Source organism: Aythya ferina, assembly GCF_964211825.1.
Source record: "Aythya ferina genome assembly, chromosome: 5".
Taxonomy (NCBI): Eukaryota; Metazoa; Chordata; class Aves; order Anseriformes; family Anatidae; genus Aythya; species Aythya ferina.
The window spans coordinates 45,873,750-45,890,134 of NC_140301.1; the positions used below are offsets into that span (position 1 = coordinate 45,873,750).

Genomic DNA, 16,385 nt, shown 5'->3' on the forward strand with positions numbered 1-16,385 from the left:
AAACGACACATTTCCAGCATCACTTGTAGGAAGACAAACAAGAAAGATAAAGTTGTTTCCAAGTTATTAAAGTACTTTATTTTCCTTTATAAAGTTTTAGTCCAACTGAAAGGAAAAAAAAAAAAAAGAAGAAGAAGAAAAAAAAAGCTTATTTTTATTATAAGGACTCAGATGGATGGCGGGGTTAGAAGGATCAAAGCAGATCCATCTCCTTCAAATGTAGAAAAATAGAAATTAAATCAGTGTTCCTTCTCCCTCTCCATGATCAATAAGATTTTATTTCCATCGGTTCTTGTTCAGGCAAATTGTGCAGTTTAGAGATGACCTCCTCCATTCCTTCCCCCACCACACTTTCGTTTGCATCACAGGCTGGGGGTCAGGCTGTAGAGCTGGGTTCCTCTTGGATGAAACAAAACTGAAAGTGGCTTCTAAAGCACTTCATCTTCCAGTGGGTGTTCAAATGCTGTGACCAGAACAAACTTAATACGAAGAAAACTGTCCTGAAATGTGTATGCTATAGGTAGCAGGTCCTTGGCACTGGCCCTTCCAGAGCTGCTCCTGTTGCACCACAACTGTCTTAACCACCTGTCTTAAGACGTGATAAAACTTCTATTCCCTCATACTTTAGAGGTATCTTGGCTAATTATCTTATATTTAGACAATGGATTTTTAGATGTTGTGAGCCAGGTGAATCCAATCTTGAGCTTATTCACCAATCCTAACTTCTTAGTGGTAGGAAACACATTTGTGACAGCAGGCCAAGGGTGGAGAATGTACGTTTAGTACTTCAACTTGCCTCACAGTCTAAGAAATAATAAAGACACGAGAAAATCATTCCTAAGACAAGTGACACCAATAAATTCAAGGTCTGAGGAGTCCCTGAAGAGGTTCTCAGGTGAGCAGAAGTATGAGGACCTTCCCCAGCTCCCTCTGTCAGAGCCTGCATACCACCCATCTCTGCAGCCCTACTTCCGTGCCCAGCAGGATTTTAGGATCAAGGCTGGGGTCACCACTTGGCATGTGCTTTCCTGCCCAGGGCCAACTCCAACTTTCACCACACTTAAGAGAATTTTGAAATTATTACTTGGTTTTGGTGTTTTGTGTGGTGTTTTTTCACATGGATCAAAAGCAGGCAGGGACAAATAGTCCAATTAGTGGGAACCAACAGAAGCTTGGCCTACAGAAAGCCCTTCCAGCAGACCTTGGGCTCTGGGCTTTTGTCACACAGGGGCTTAAGATTATTTCCATCACTAATGATGCTGCCCTTCTTCCCAGAGCAAGAAGTGCTCTTTGGAGACCAACCACCCTTCAAGGAGCCATTGGCTTAACAAGTCCTTCTGGGGTTTACAAAGAAAGTTTCCTAATCACCCTGAAAGCTTCTCGGAGGGCTTGTAGTCAACTTCACTCATTCTTCTTAACAAGGCATGAGAGACTAATTAGCAGGGACTAACAAGAAAGAAACTTTATTCCTTGTTAATGACAAAGAGCAACTCTACATCTACTTTGTTTGTCAGAGTTAGTGCGGGCTCCAAAACGAAGAGCTGGAGGTCAGTGTGTTGGTGTGTGACACACTAAGGGCAATTGTCTGGGCCTGGCTGCCTGCAGATGGATGCTCCTCCAAGCTCTCCTGATTAAAGCCCCTGCCCCTCATCCCTGAAGTTAACTCCCCACCTCCAGGCTGAGGTCTTCTTTCCTTGGTGGGATCGTGCAGTGACCAAGCAGCACCGTCACCTCCTCATTGAGGAGATATTGTGTTGTGCATGGTGGGAGCACTGGTTATGGTGGAAGCTTCTGCCACGCTGGTCTTGGGTCTGCTTGGGATCACTTCTCTATTTTCCAACCACATTTGTTCCTATTCAGTACTCTTTCCTCTCCTATTGGTCGAGTGGGTTAGCTTAACTATAATTACTAAAGCTTGTTAGTCAACCTAATGTATCTTATGATTTATTTTAGAGGAAAAATTACACAACTGTACAACACCAAGCTAAAGCAGTTAGCAATCATACAATAAAAATAAGCTCAAAGTGCCAGGATAGGGAGCAGGCACCTTCACCATTGTGCACAGTTGTCTGACCCTTGAGCAGGTTGCAGGCACTGCAGAAGTTTCTGAGAAAAAAATTGCAAACACAGCTACAGTCAAAATAAGTCCTTGTTGCAGCAAAATGTTGTTATAAAGCCCAGTGTCTGCTGCTATTACCAGTGACGCTGCATTATCTGGGCCACAGGGCTTCCGCAAAGCAGTAGTGGCAGGAAGGAGGAAACAGGGCTTTGGAGGAAGTTTCTGGGAAGACAGTGCCTAACTCAACAGCACAGGCCAAGTTCCTCCTGTAGCCCATGTCAGGAGGTAGGCAGTAAATGCTTCAGTGGCTGGATCATCTGTGGGTATGCTTTTTTTTTACCAGCTAAAGATTAGAAAGGCAACCTGGGAAGAACTTTATGAGATGGGACAAAGCTGTACTCCTGTGTCACACAGTCAGTGGGAAATGAATCTTGGTCTGCTGGCTAGAGGACCATGTTTCATAGTCAACCAGCTGTAACGCACTAGGTGTGTTCACCAGAAATGTGCCAGTTCTTTGGCATTAAAAGATCTCTTGTCATCATTTTCATGCTGAAAGCAACAGCTGTTATTTCTTCTTGCTGCTCAAGGCAACAGTGGTAATGCATTCTCAGACCACAAAGACTCAGAAGGCCTTCGGTTCCTGAAATTCTTATCAGACAAAGTAACTAATGCATCCCTGACTGAGTAAGGTCAATAAATGGCCCAATCCAAGAGCAGCTCATGAACAGGCATTTAGGAACAAAGTAGAGATTTACCAATACTTCTGTCCCCTTGCTCATCAGTAGTATATGGGAGAGCACTGAATCTTCCATTACCACTGCTGCAGAAATGGAGAGGTATAGGAAGTTCTAAGAAGATCTCTCAATTCCTCTGACTCACCAAGAAAAACTATCTGTCAGAGGAACGCTTCCTCTCCATCACCCTCCCCAGAGCGTCCTTCACCTCCTTGTTCCTCAGGCTGTAGATGAGGGGGTTCAGCATGGGGGTGACTACAGTGTAGAACACAGAGGCCACCTTGTCCAGGTCCTGGGAATGCCTGGAGCTGGGCCGTGAGTACATGGATGCAGCAGATCCATAGAAGAGGGTCACAGCAGCCAGGTGGGACGCACATGTGGAGAAGGCTTTGCGTTTGCTGGCAGCTGAGGGCATCCTGAGGACAGTGGCCAGGATGTAGGTGTAGGAGATGAGGATGGTCAGACTGGTGACGAACAGGTTGAATCCCACCACGACGAACATCACGACTTCGTTGATGGTGGGATCTGTGCAAGAGATGGCATAAAGCGGGGGCCCCTCACAGTAGAAGTGATTGATGACATTGGAGCCGCAGAAGGACAGACGAAGTGCCACCCCTGTGTGAATGGTGGCATTCAGAACCCCAGCAAGGTATGAGCCAGCGACCAGCCATGCACAAACCCTGCTGGACATGGAGATCACGTAGAGCAGAGGGCTGCAGATGGCCACGTAGCGGTCATAGGCCATCACTGCCAAGAGGTAGCACTCAGTGGTGGCAAAGACAGCGTAGAAATAAAATTGTGCAAGGCACTCAGAGTGAGAAATGACCTTCCTTGATGCCAGGAGGTCTGAGAGCAGTCTGGGAGTGATTGAGGAAGAATAGCAGACGTCAAGGAAGGACAAGCTGCTCAGGAAGAAATACATGGGAGTGTGGAGTTGGGAGTCCAGCCTGATCAACACAATCATCGCCAGATTGCCTAGCAAAGTGACCATGTAGATCACCAAGAAGACCATAAAGAGGACAGCCTGGACATCCCTGTGCTCTGAGAATCCTGAGAGCACAAATTCATCATTGGGGGTGTGATTTCCCCTGGCCAACATCATAACAGTCACTGTAGAAAAGCAGAGATGCAAAGAAACACAAAGTCAGCATACTCGTTCCTTCCACCCCCCTTAGATAAATGTTAGAGGTGTGTCTTTTTACCAGGGAACATAAGGTGTGGAGGCAGCAACCATAGAATTGTACATGAATATGTAGAACATATTAAATGTTTGTCTCAAAATACATTTTAAAGTAAACAAGGTGCATGTTGGAATGCATTTCTAATGGTTTTATTCTGGTCCTAATTTGGTTTGATAAAGTCATTTCACAAATAGGAAAGTTTATTCTATTTTCTGAAGATTTTGAGAAGTTTATAACTCAGGTCCAATGAGGCAGCCCCAGCATGACATTAGAGATATTTCTGACATTAGAAATTCAAGTCTGATTTGTTTATATTTCAATTTTATTTTATTTTATTTGGTCTCAGAAGAGGAAAAACATTAGTGAGAGATAGAGATATTTTTAGAGGTTTTATTTTAGGAAAGCCAGAATATGTCACAATAAAATTCTCATTTCTTCCCTTCCTTCCTGTGAAGAAGGTGGGAGCAACTCTGAATTGTTCGAAACAGGGTATTTAGTGTAAATATCAACATACATGCACCTTTAAATAGACCATTTCTATCATTCTTGTGATGCCACTAAATTGAGAAAGGTAAAGGAAAGAATTTTTTAAAATCACTAACAGTGGAATTTTTTAAAATCACTACCCCAGCAACGCTACGGTGCCATTGCTAAGTTGGGGAAGTAAGCTTCTGATAATGCAGTTTAAAAAAATAATAACACCTCTTCCCAAAAGAGAAGTTAGAACTGGTTGCAGTTACACAAGACATCAAACTATACCCTTGGAAAGGATCCTTCAGCACGTGAAAATCTCAATGCACACGCCCTTATCTGACCTATACATGCATCTCTTAAATCTGGACTTAGTGAGACCAGGACTTCACAGCTAGTTATATTCCTTTCCAGGAATTCAAAACCAGCTACAGAAGCTTTCACACCACCCTAACGCAATCAGAGGTTTTCCCTACAACCCAGGCAGTGCTGCTACACAGTGAGTTTCGAGCACAGTAATGAGTAGAAGCTCGCCAGGCTGTGCAGCTCCAGCACCCTCCGCTCAGAAAAGCAGCTTCTGGGTTCCTCAGTTTCACCTGAGAGATCCTGACCTCAGGCAAGTGTTTTGTGTGCTTCAGTCCACCCTTCCTAACAGCTCAGCTCTCAGCAGCGCTTTCAGGCTGATGCTGGGAGATGCTCTTAACTCACCTGTTTGCTCACACCTCAGGACCCTTTTCAGTTTACGGGCGACAGAGAGGCGAGACTAGTTGTCTTCTAAACCCAAACTTGGTGTGAGAAATAAGCCCCACTTTCTCCCTGTGTTCGTGCTAAAGGCAAGAATGATTTGTCAGCCATAAAGGGCATCAACCCTTGACCAAGAAAAGCTGCTGTTTATATGATTCTTCCATTAAAAAGTTTTGTCAAACGCCCCCCTTCCCTCCCAGCATGTTTTGTCATGCAAGAAATTTCTCTTGGGAGTTGATGACTTTGGAAACAGCTCCTTGCGGAGGAGACATGCACTGATAAGTAAACACAATTAGCTTCAGCATGTTAACTGCAAGCCTGTGAGGTTTTCCTTCTTCTTTTTATGTGTGATTTGTATCTCGAAATTGTGGAGAATTTAAAAGAATTGATGTAAAACAGAGATTCAAGGATTAGGCAATAGCTCAGCTTTTGGAGAAGTGTCACAAACACTAGCTGGGGCACGGCGGGGGGGGAGAAGGGGAGGAAAACCATTCAAGAACTCTTCTGCCACAGTTTGTTTTAATGTTATATAGGATATCCTGTTATTAAAAACCCAGAGAGCTGGACCCAGGCATAGAGTCACAGCTGGATTTATGGGGAGAAGTTTGCCTTTAACTGATTTTAAAAGAACAGAATAGTAATAGCATTTGCCACTAGGTCTTCTAGGAAGTATTTCATATCATCCATGGAAAATTTATTCGGGAAGTTAATATCTGATCTTTGTGACCTTTGTGTTAAAGCAAAAGCGTGGTGCTGATACTGACTATCTTCATCCATTTTGCTTTTCTGTTCTTTCCAGAAACTCCTTTGCATGTTGAGCAACATGTACAGCTGAATTATACATCATTGACTAAAAGCTGGTTTCTCTTTCTCCCTTTGAGGGCATTTTTGAAGGACTCTGGAACATCAGCGTGGGGATCTGATGCTTTCCCTTGTGCTTAAGTATACCCTTCAGAATAGCCTGATTGTGATTGCTCTGGACAAAATCTGCATTTGCCATTGCTACATGTCAGCCCATCGTCCTCAGCTGCCGAGCAGCAAGTGGAAAAAACATATATTCCAGAAAAATTCATCTCGCCATGATGGGCATGTTAAAAATAGATCAGATGAATCAAGGTCCCCAGATGCTTAGTCGTCTCTGAAAGGGGAACCAGTGGTGACTAACCCAGATATGAAAGCCTACAATTAGAATTGATGACTACTGGACTGAGATGACTCAAACCCTGTCTCTGAAACCTGGAAACAGAAATAATTATTAAGCTGCAGCTGGGATGGAAAATAATCTCTGCCTGGACTACCCTTGGACAAGCCAAACAAAATAATAGATCAGTTACATTTTTCTAAAGCAAAACCCAAGGCAACTACTTAGAAAAAATTAAACCAAAGTGATGAAAAGCATTGTCCCTCCCCATGAAATATTTTTTATTTAACTTGTCTCCTGCTTTCAGCCACCTCTTTTAGCCGCCAGAATTCAAATATTATTGTGATTTAGCATAAAACCTCCTCAGCAAAAAGTATTGGATGTGCAGATTCTAGCAATGCTTATAAATTAATTTCCTATGAAAGTGTCACAAACAATGGAAGTGTTTCTAGGGCTGTTTTTCTTCATTCTATCAGATATCATAATTATGGGCAATTCCGTCTTCACGGGACCTCATCATGGGGTTCAGTCACAATTCACACAGTGTTCAGCACAAGGCAAAAGGTCTTCTGAAGAGATATGCAGGAATGTGCAGTGCCCTCATTGCATTAGGTGTCCGATTCACTTGTTCTGCTGCCTCAGCTCCGTCAGGTGACAGCTGTTTGAGTGTGGCTGGAGGGAGACTGGTGGTGATTTGCACAGGAGAGGAGCTTCCTCACAGCTCTTCTGAGGGCAATCCTCACCTTCACATTCCTCAAGCTGTAGATGAAAGGGTTGAGCATGGGAATCACCACAGTGTAGAAGACCGAGGCTGTTTTCCTTTCCTCTTCTGCGTGACTGGAGAGGGGGTGGAGGTACAGGAAAGCTGCAGAGCTATAGAAGAGGGCAACAGCCATCAGATGGGAGGTGCAGGTGGAGCAGGCCTTGTGCCTGCCCTCCCCAGAGCGGGTACTCCACACGGTGAGCAGGATGAAGGCATAGGAGGTGAGGATGGCCAGGCCTGTGGTGGTGATGATGAAGGCGGCACACAAGACCATCACCACCTCGTTGAGCTGGGTTTCAGAACATGAGAGCGGCAGGAGTGGTGGGATTTCACAGTAGAAGTGATTGACAACATTTGGGCCGCAGAAAGACAGTCGGAGAAGACCGGCGGTGTGCACCAAGGCGTTCAAGCCACCAGCAGTGTAGGAGCCCACCACCAGCCGGATACGGACCCTGTGGGACATGACAACCACGTAGTGCAGAGGCTGACGGATGGCCACGTAGCGGTCGTATGCCATGATGGCCAGGAAGATGGCATCCGTGGTGATGAAGACCATGCAGAAGAAAAACTGTGTAATGCAGCCATTGAAAGAAATGACGTTCCTACCAGTGAGGAGGCCCGACAGGAGCTTTGGAGTCACGGATGAAGAATAGCAGATGTCCAGAAAGGAGAGGTGGCTGAGGAAGAAGTACATAGAGGTGTGAAGCTGTGGGTCAGTCCTGATGAGGACAATCATTCCCAGGTTCCCCACCAGAGTGGTGATGTAGATGAGTAAGAAAATTATGAAGAGCAGCTCTTGCAGGTGGGTGAAGCCCAAGAGGACAAACTCTGTCACACCCGAGTGGTTTCCCCCAGTCATGCTCCCGGTTCTGGCACAGAGGATATGGAGAGGAACACAGAGGAGAGGTGAAATCGTTTCTCCAGCTTGCAGGATTACACAGTGCCTGAGGCTAAAGCAGGATTTGGTGTTTTCTGGGTGAATAGACATGCTTATTTGGAGAAAAAAATAACAGCTACCCTCAATGATTGATGATCAAAAAGCAGTAGCCAGCAGGTCACTGCTGGAAAAAAATAAAAAAGGAAAAAAATAAAAAATAAATCTTAAAGCTGGAGCCTGTGCCCTGGCCAGCACACTGAAAAGAATTGATCTTGGAAAAGATCTTGCCAATGACCTCTTCTCAAGAGCAATCCAGATTCTTTCCAATGGGTATGGAAATATGATTTAATTTCCCCTAGGGGGAAGTTTCTTTTTTATGGAGAAATAAATGCACTTTAATTTGCCACTTCAATTAAATAGATTACAGACCATGTTAGAGTGATTTTCTGACTCTCTAGTGATGTGTTTGGATCAATTATAGTGAGACTAGCATACCTGTTTGCAATTCTACATATTTATAGTTTCAAGAGAAAATCTTTCGCTTCTAATTGGAATTATAAACCAACAACATGAATGTGAACATCTCTGATAAGGTGTGTCTCTCAAAAGGTCAGTGACTAGGGCTAAATCATTGGCTCCCCTTGGTTGCAGCTCTAGATTCATAAATGCATTAGGTAGCCAGCAGGAAAAGATGCTGTATTGCATATACACACGTATATATACATTAAAAAACAAACAAGCAAACAACAACAACAAAAAAAAAAACATAGTTTTTCACACAGGGTGGAGAATCCATCCTTTCCATTGTTTGCTTGTTCTTACATATAATCTTTTTCCAACCTAAATTATTCTATATTTCTATGATTCTTGTGCCCCTTGGGTCTACTATTATAAGGAATTTTTATCCAATGTTTGAATTCAGAATTAGGATTAGAGTTGTGACGTCCTGGGGTATGGGATTTTTCCTTCCATTTTTTCCTTTTTTCCCCCCACCTTAACTTCACAACATTGCTTGCTGACAGGATTTCTGCTTCTGCAGGGCAGTGGGCACACTAGTTAAGAAAACCCTGTTTTCCAGGATTCCAGGTTTTTTTGGATCTTTTTCTCAAGTGGTCTCACTCGCACTTGTCTCAGCTTTCTGTTCCCAACCCAGTGAACACAAACACAGCTCTTTGTGATTACTCGTGCCCATAGCTGCCCTTTGGAGCTCAGGGTTGGGTTTCTCTTCTCTGCTTGAGGAATCGGGGCTTGCTGTGAGCTGCTTGCTGTGATCTTCTAAATACCGTCTGTGCTCTGCTCTTTCTGGGCTTGCTCAGACTGCACTCATCCAATGGTACTGTGTAGAGGTGCTACTGAACATGTATTGTCCTCTTTCTCCCCTTCTTTCTTCATCTCTTTGTTGCATTTTTTAAAATCACATTAATTTGCCTTGATATGCTGGGGCTTCTGCAGTTTTCTTCTATTGTCATGAAACCATGCCCGGACAAGACCTCACCAGCTGGGTGATGACAGAATATCCTGCGGGGAACGTACAGAGCTTTCAAATGGCTGCCAGAGACGCTCAGCCTCGTGTCATCCAGCACAAACCTGGATTCACAAATTCACACAAAAAATCACCTTTTCTGGTCTACAGCATCTTGAGTCATTCTCAGGAATGTCCTCACTGCTCCTTGGGCTGAAGGTGCCATACAAGATCCATCAGTCTGTCTGACACCAGAACAGTGTCCCCATCACAGCCCTGGCATGCCTGGGAGATTTAAGCTTTATCCCACACCCACAGGACAAATTACCAAAGTTTCTTTGCAACACCTGAAAAACAGTGAGCTTTCCCCAAAGAGCCTGGGTTAAACACAGAGATTTCTCACTGGGGTTTATGTTTTAGGGATGGGACCCGCAAAGCACATCAGAAATGATGCACATGGGGCCCAAGCAACTCGACTTACACACACAGCTTTGTTGTGAGGAACAAAGCACAAAGCAATGTGGTTTTGCTGAAGATTTAAATTTGAGAGATTTTGTTTTTCTCCCACATTCCTGGAAAATAACATTTGATAACTCTAAATAATAGATTACTTTAAGGAAATCATTATTTTATCTTGCAGTGGTCAGATTAATTTTCTTTTGTATTAGATATCTGCCTACGGCAGATGTGGATATATTAAAGAAATATATATATTATGTATATATATATATATATCTTTCTTCTGGCGACACACCTTGGCATTCAGAGTCACTTTGTGTGACTTCTTCTGTTCTTATTCATGGTAAAATTAAAAATAAAATTATTTATTTAAAAAGGAGATAACTGCTTTTCACATTATCCACTACAGATGATCTTTAGATATTCTATTCTATTCTATTCTATTCTATTCTATTCTATTCTATTCTATTCTATTCTATTCTATTCTATTCTATTCTATTCTGTTCTGTTCCGTTCCGTTCCGTTCCGTTCCGTTCTATTCCATTCTATTCCATTCTATTCCATTCTATTCTATTTGTATTTGTATTTAATCTACACATATTTGAATAAAATCCTCCTGAGAGAGAAATGGGTCTCGCTACTTCTTCCCTTCTCACACACTTCTTTAAATAATCCTCCATCAGCCCCCCAACTTGCCCTCCATTTTCTAACACAACGTCCTTCTGCAGGAAGACTTCTGTTCTCCCACCTCCCTTCTTGAAGCAGCCCTTGGCTCCTTGATGCTGAGGCTGCAGGTTTGTAGTAGAAAGTCCCTTGACCCAGGGCACTGCAGTGCTGGTGGATGTCTTTGCCGCAAGGACACATTGATGGCCCCCACAACCCTTGCGTCCTTCTCTGCTAAGCTGCTCTGCCAACTGTCCTAGTCCAATGGAAATTCCCTACCATGGCCAGGACCTGGCATTTTCTGTCATTGAGTTTTGGGTGATTCCAATCTACCCATTTGGGATGCCACCCTGGACAGCAAGGAATAAAACCAATGGGAAGGACAGAGGAGCTGGAAAGGAAGGTGCCATCTTAACATGCTGTCTGTTATCACCCACTTTTGTTTCAATTCTATTCATTTTCAAACATTTTGCATGTGTTCTGAAACCACAGGACAAAGCAAAGTGCTTAGGATTGACTTATCTGTGAGCTTCTCTCCCTTCAGAAGTTTGCCTCCAGCAGCAGAAATTGCATCAGCTGGGCACTCCCAAGTGCCTTGAAACTGCAAGAAGGATGGAAACCTCTTAAATTACTGGGAGGAATACCCACTCCAAGGAGGCTGAAGAGGTGATGCCACCCCGATTTAGAGGCATTTGGGTAATTGCACATATTCTTGGGAAGAGAATAAAACATGGAGCTTCACTATCTTTTGTTTGCTTTTGGTGTTCTGCCCACGAGCAGCACAGAAGCTCCACTGCTGGAGCTCAGAGCCTGAGACAGAAGCAGCTACATCTCTCTGAAAAGGTTTGAAAAGAAGTGGGTGAAGATATTTTGTCACAAAATAGGGATTCCTATTTTGCTTTGTGAGTCCTGCAGTTTTTCCACCTTTCAGATGAAACCTTTCTTTTCTTAATAATAAAAACATTGAATAAAAGCACAGAAATAGCAAAAGTGGAATGTTAATTATGTTATTAGTTTCCAGCAGAGTAGGTTTTGTCCATATATCTCCATTGCAAACACTGGAAGTTCAGAAACACAGCCAAATGTTGGCATGACTGAGATTGGTTTGGTTTGAGAGGAGGGCAGGCAAGAGCAGAAGAGAACACTTCAGTTTTACTTTCAGTTTTGTTTGATATATAATATCTGCTGGGGCAACTTTAAAACAATTCATCCAAATGTAATGGAGATGTGTTGATTTCTGACTCAGGAAGGAGAGCAGCTGACCCCAGTGCATGAGGAATTGATGCAGTAGTTCCATCCTGGTTTAAGGAGACACTTGAAATGGCATCTTTTTTTCAAGTGGTGTGAGGCTCCTATGCTGCAGGGCCAGCTCCAGCACTTGGTGCTTGCAGTCTGAACCCCATCAGCCTCCTTTCTTTGCTTGTTTTACAACTCCCTTTGAAAAGCCATTTTGCATCCTGTACTCCATAATTAAAGCCTCCCCAGGATGGATGCATGCAGACTGAAAAGCAGGGTATTTCTGACCACTGTAAAAATGGGGTTCTGAATGGCTTCCCAGCAAGCAGCCAGAGCAAAAGCCATCCCGTGTAAGACAGCACAAGGCAGAGATCTGGCACCCACTTACCAGGAATGGGCCAAGCAGGGATTTAATTACTAAAGCACAAGAGAGCCTCCATCAGCCTCCATCAGAAAGGAGCCCTGGGCTTCGGAGGCTTTGGGATCACCCTCCCTGGAGGGAGTCCCCCAAAAGTCAGGCACAATGCAGTGCTGGGAGATGAGCACAGCCAGACGCTTGGGGTGGGGGAATGGGCCACCCTAGAAGGAGAACTTTAGCACACTTTTATTGATAATGTATTGACAATTTTGTGTAATTAAACACTGTATGTATTTAAATAAACCTCATGTGAACAGTGTTCTCGTTCTCACTGTTATTTCCTCGGATCACATTCAGTTGTCTCTCCAGGCGTGAGCACACCTCTCACTGGAGGAGAAACTGCCTCAGAGTGCGGTGTCCTGCTCAGTCTTGGCTTCATTCCCATCCCTGAGGGCACTTTTAAAAATGGGAGTAACAAAGTGAGACAAGTCTTGATTGCATTGCGAGCTCCTCGCTGCCTCTTCCCTCCCAGATTCATCACATTTCCTTCCTAATTTATCACTGTTTCTTACCCTGCTGTGGCTATTGGCACCCTACAGCAAGGTCCCCAAACTCTCTCTTTCAGAAATGGTCATTCCAGGACATCAGAACTTGGTTGTTTCACATCCCAGTCAGTGTTTACCTGCTCTCTACTTATCCATAAATTTTCTGGACTGTTTGTGATGAGCATGTAACACAGAAACCAAAATGAATTCATTGCCTTTGAAAAATGTGTATACAAACACGTACACACCTATACTATGAGATGTTGGGGTCCTTTTTAATGATATTGGCTCACATAGTGGGAGATATTGTTATATTTTAAAGCTATAGGCAAACAGTCTGTGATTTGTTCCACACTTGAAGGAAAAAAGAAAACAAACAAACAAACAAAAAAAACACAACCACCACCACAAGAGGAGACAGTGCTAGATGTGGTTAAAATTGTGCAGACTGTGGTGAAAGACAAGACGGAGGAGCAGGCTAATGGTGATGGAGGGAGATCATGAGCTCAGCAACACCTGATTTCTCCCCTGCTTTCCAGCAAGACAGCTCTGCTCACCCTGTCCAATCTGAAGGTTTAAAGCAAGGGAGGTTCATTGGCAACACTCTATACTGCTGCTGCCACAGAATTCCCCTCATTTATGTCATAACAAGGAGTTAAGGGCCAAGAAGCACAAGACAAGCTGTAAGAGGAAATGCTCTTCCTTTTTTTTTTTTTTTTTTTAACACTGATTTCACCCATGGTTAATCCAGGATGGACGCTAAGGTTATGAGCAGTCAAGCTACCAGCAGTTGAATTACACTCTGTCAACTGCTGGGCACAGTGCATGTGCACTGAACTCCTACACACAGGGGCTCCTGTGCATTCAAGAGAGAAAACAGAGGAGAAAGCATCTGTAAAAATAAATAAATAAATAAATAAATAGAATTTATCTGTGTTTTGTTACTAAACTAAAATTAGAAGACTGGATTTTTTTCCCTTCCTTTTCAGAAAAAAAAAAAAAAAAAAAAAGTACTTTTTTCACTACAAGCAACTGATGGTTGCTGCTACAAAGAGTATTCAGAAGTGAGATGTCTGGTGTCCATGAAAGTAGAAAAAAAAAACAGTGGTGTGATTTGTTCTGTGTAGAGAAAAGCAGTTGATTTCAGATGGGGTTATGAGTGATCATACTGGTAAACCTGGACAGATTTTGCCTAAATATGCACATTTTCAATTTGGCTTGCTGACAAATAGTCTGGCATAACCACATTACTATCCAAGCTATGGTACTATTTATGGTTTTTAAGTCACAAAACTTCTGGCATTCATGTGAACCTTCCAAAACCTCTAATTTTCCTATGGGCTAATCCTCAATCTAGTAAAGTTTGTGCCTAGCCTAAATTATTCATGTAGGCTTTTTTAATAACTAGCAGAAAGAAACAAGAGGCTGCAGAGTGACTCCTCCTAAACTGATCATGTTCAGCTTTCCAGAAGTATTTGTAAATACTGATTAATTTATTAGTGGAGTTGCTCTGGTGACAGCAAATTTTTCAGATCTGTGAGACAAACATTAACAGGCCTGCAGACAAATTGCACAATTTGCTGTAGCAAACACACAAAATAAATAAATAAATAAATAAATAAATTGGAGGCCAATCTGCTACTGTAAATGCCAAACACTCTGGTCACATAACTTACAACCTCATTTATTTACACTGTTCATGTTCTTTTCCTGGCTCTGAGTCTCCTCAAAGCCTCCTTCACCTCCTGGTTCCTCAGGCTGTAGATCAGGGGGTTCAGCATGGGGGTCACCACGGTGTAGAGCACTGCAACCCACTTGTCTTCTTCTCTCGACTTGAGCGAACTTGGCTTTAAATAAACAAAGAGGCCATTCCCGTAGAAAATGCTGATGGTGGTGAGGTGGGAGGCGCAGGTGGAGAAAGCTTTGCACTTGCCCTCAGCTGAGCGGATGGTCAGGATGGTGGAGACGATGGCAATGTAGGAGACCAGCACAATGAGGCTGCTGGAGACGCCGAATAAAAATGTCGGAACTGTCATGATAAGAGAAGTGAGAGTACTGTCGGATGAGGAGAGAGAGGCCAGCAGAGAGAGGTCACAGAAGAACAGGTTGACCACGACGGAGCCACAGAAGGACAGGTTAAGCATGCCGATGGTCTGCCCCATGCCATTCAGCAGCCCAGCCAGGTAGGAGCCACCCACCAGCTGGACACAGAGCCTCGGGGACATAAGGACCGAATAGTGCAGCGGATGACTAACAGCCATGTAGCGGTCATAGGCCATCGTGGCCAGCAGGAAGCACTCGGTGACCAGGAAGACGCCAAACACAAAAACCTGGGTGACACATCCCACGTAGGAGAGGGGCTTCTGCCTGACCAAGTCAGACAACAGCTTGGGGGTGACAACTGTGGAGTAGAGGAGGTCTACCAAAGCCAGATTGCCCAGGAAATAATACATGGGGGAGTGGAGCTGAGGGCTGGTCCTGATTAATATGATTATCCCCAGGTTCCCTAGCAAAGTCATGAGATAAACTACCAGAAAGGCCGTGAAAAGGGCAAGCTGGAGCTCTGGATTTCCTGCGAACCCCATTAAGCTGAATTCGACTGTCTGTGTGCAGTTTCTCCCTCGGATTTTCATGAATGAGCACAGCAGAAGACCTTGAATAAGCTTTTGCAAATTGCTTATGGCTGAACTCATGAAACCAATACTGCAGCCCAAAAAGCCAGACCTGGAGGGGCTGTCACTGGTGGCATCCAGGAAATACAGTCATGAAAGACAGCCTGATCCTAAGAGAGAAAATTACAGCTAGGTTCATCAAAAATGACAAAGGAAAAATAAATAATGGATAAATAAAATCATCACTGCACATGCAAAATCACATATATCAAAAAAACATATGTGGTCCATCCCTTAAAGTCCCTCACAGAGGGATCCTGACTTTCCCTCCATTAATAATCTTTAAAAAGAAAAAATATCTAAAAACACCCCACCCTAGGTCATCCTCAGTTTGGAATTTACCTCTATGAATTCTTCTCATCCTATATTTATCTGTTAGCAATAGAAGTCCCTGTTAAACCTCATGAAAACAGCAAGCGAGGGCAGCATTGCTTCTTCTACTTAATAGAAGAATACTTAATTCTTACACATCACCAGCCCTGTGAATCGCAGTGTTGTTCAAAATTACACAATTTATCTCTATTCCCACAATGGTTCTTTCTTCCTCCTCCCCCTGTGACTTCTCTGAGACATGCAACTATGAAGCAACTCTGCAAAGGGACTTCTCTAAGAAGCTGCCTTCACCTAATATTGCCTTACGGGATCTGGAGTCATCACTGCTTTGGGACCCAGGGACTTGAGGAGCAGTCCCAGCCCCAGGGAACTCATAATACTTACCTTTGCTCTAAGTTGCAATATTAAAAAACATTTCTGTGCTAAGGCAAAATGAAGTTGGCTCGGTTTTCCTCTAGCTCTGAGAGAAAAGGGTTGGTCTCCAGGTTCCAGCTCTCCAGGAGCTGTCCACTTCTTTTTATTCAAAGGAGAATAAATATGTGTCTCTGTTTCTGTGCCTTTGCTTACCCACCAACTTTAGTAAGGACCTCCAGAATGGGGTTCATTGCACCCCATTTCAGCTTCAGCACAGGTTGAAACCCAAAGCTCAGTGCCTGCTGTTACCTCTCCCGTGAGCCTTGCAGTGAA

The 16,385-nt window shown here is 43.7% G+C and overlaps 1 protein-coding gene across 1 annotated transcript; it reads right to left on the bottom strand.

Moving 5' to 3' along the window:
• Nucleotides 1–2,947: 2,947 nt before the first annotated feature.
• On the bottom strand, nt 2,948–15,278 carry LOC311437283 (uncharacterized protein; the record flags this gene model as incomplete). The annotated part of the gene is made up of 4 exons (XM_084520320.1): nt 2,948–3,903; nt 7,031–7,962; nt 9,504–9,557; nt 14,398–15,278. 4 exons carry the CDS (start codon nt 15,276–15,278, stop codon nt 2,948–2,950), a joined length of 2,823 nt encoding a protein of 940 aa, XP_084376446.1.
• Nucleotides 15,279–16,385: the final 1,107 nt, after the last annotated feature.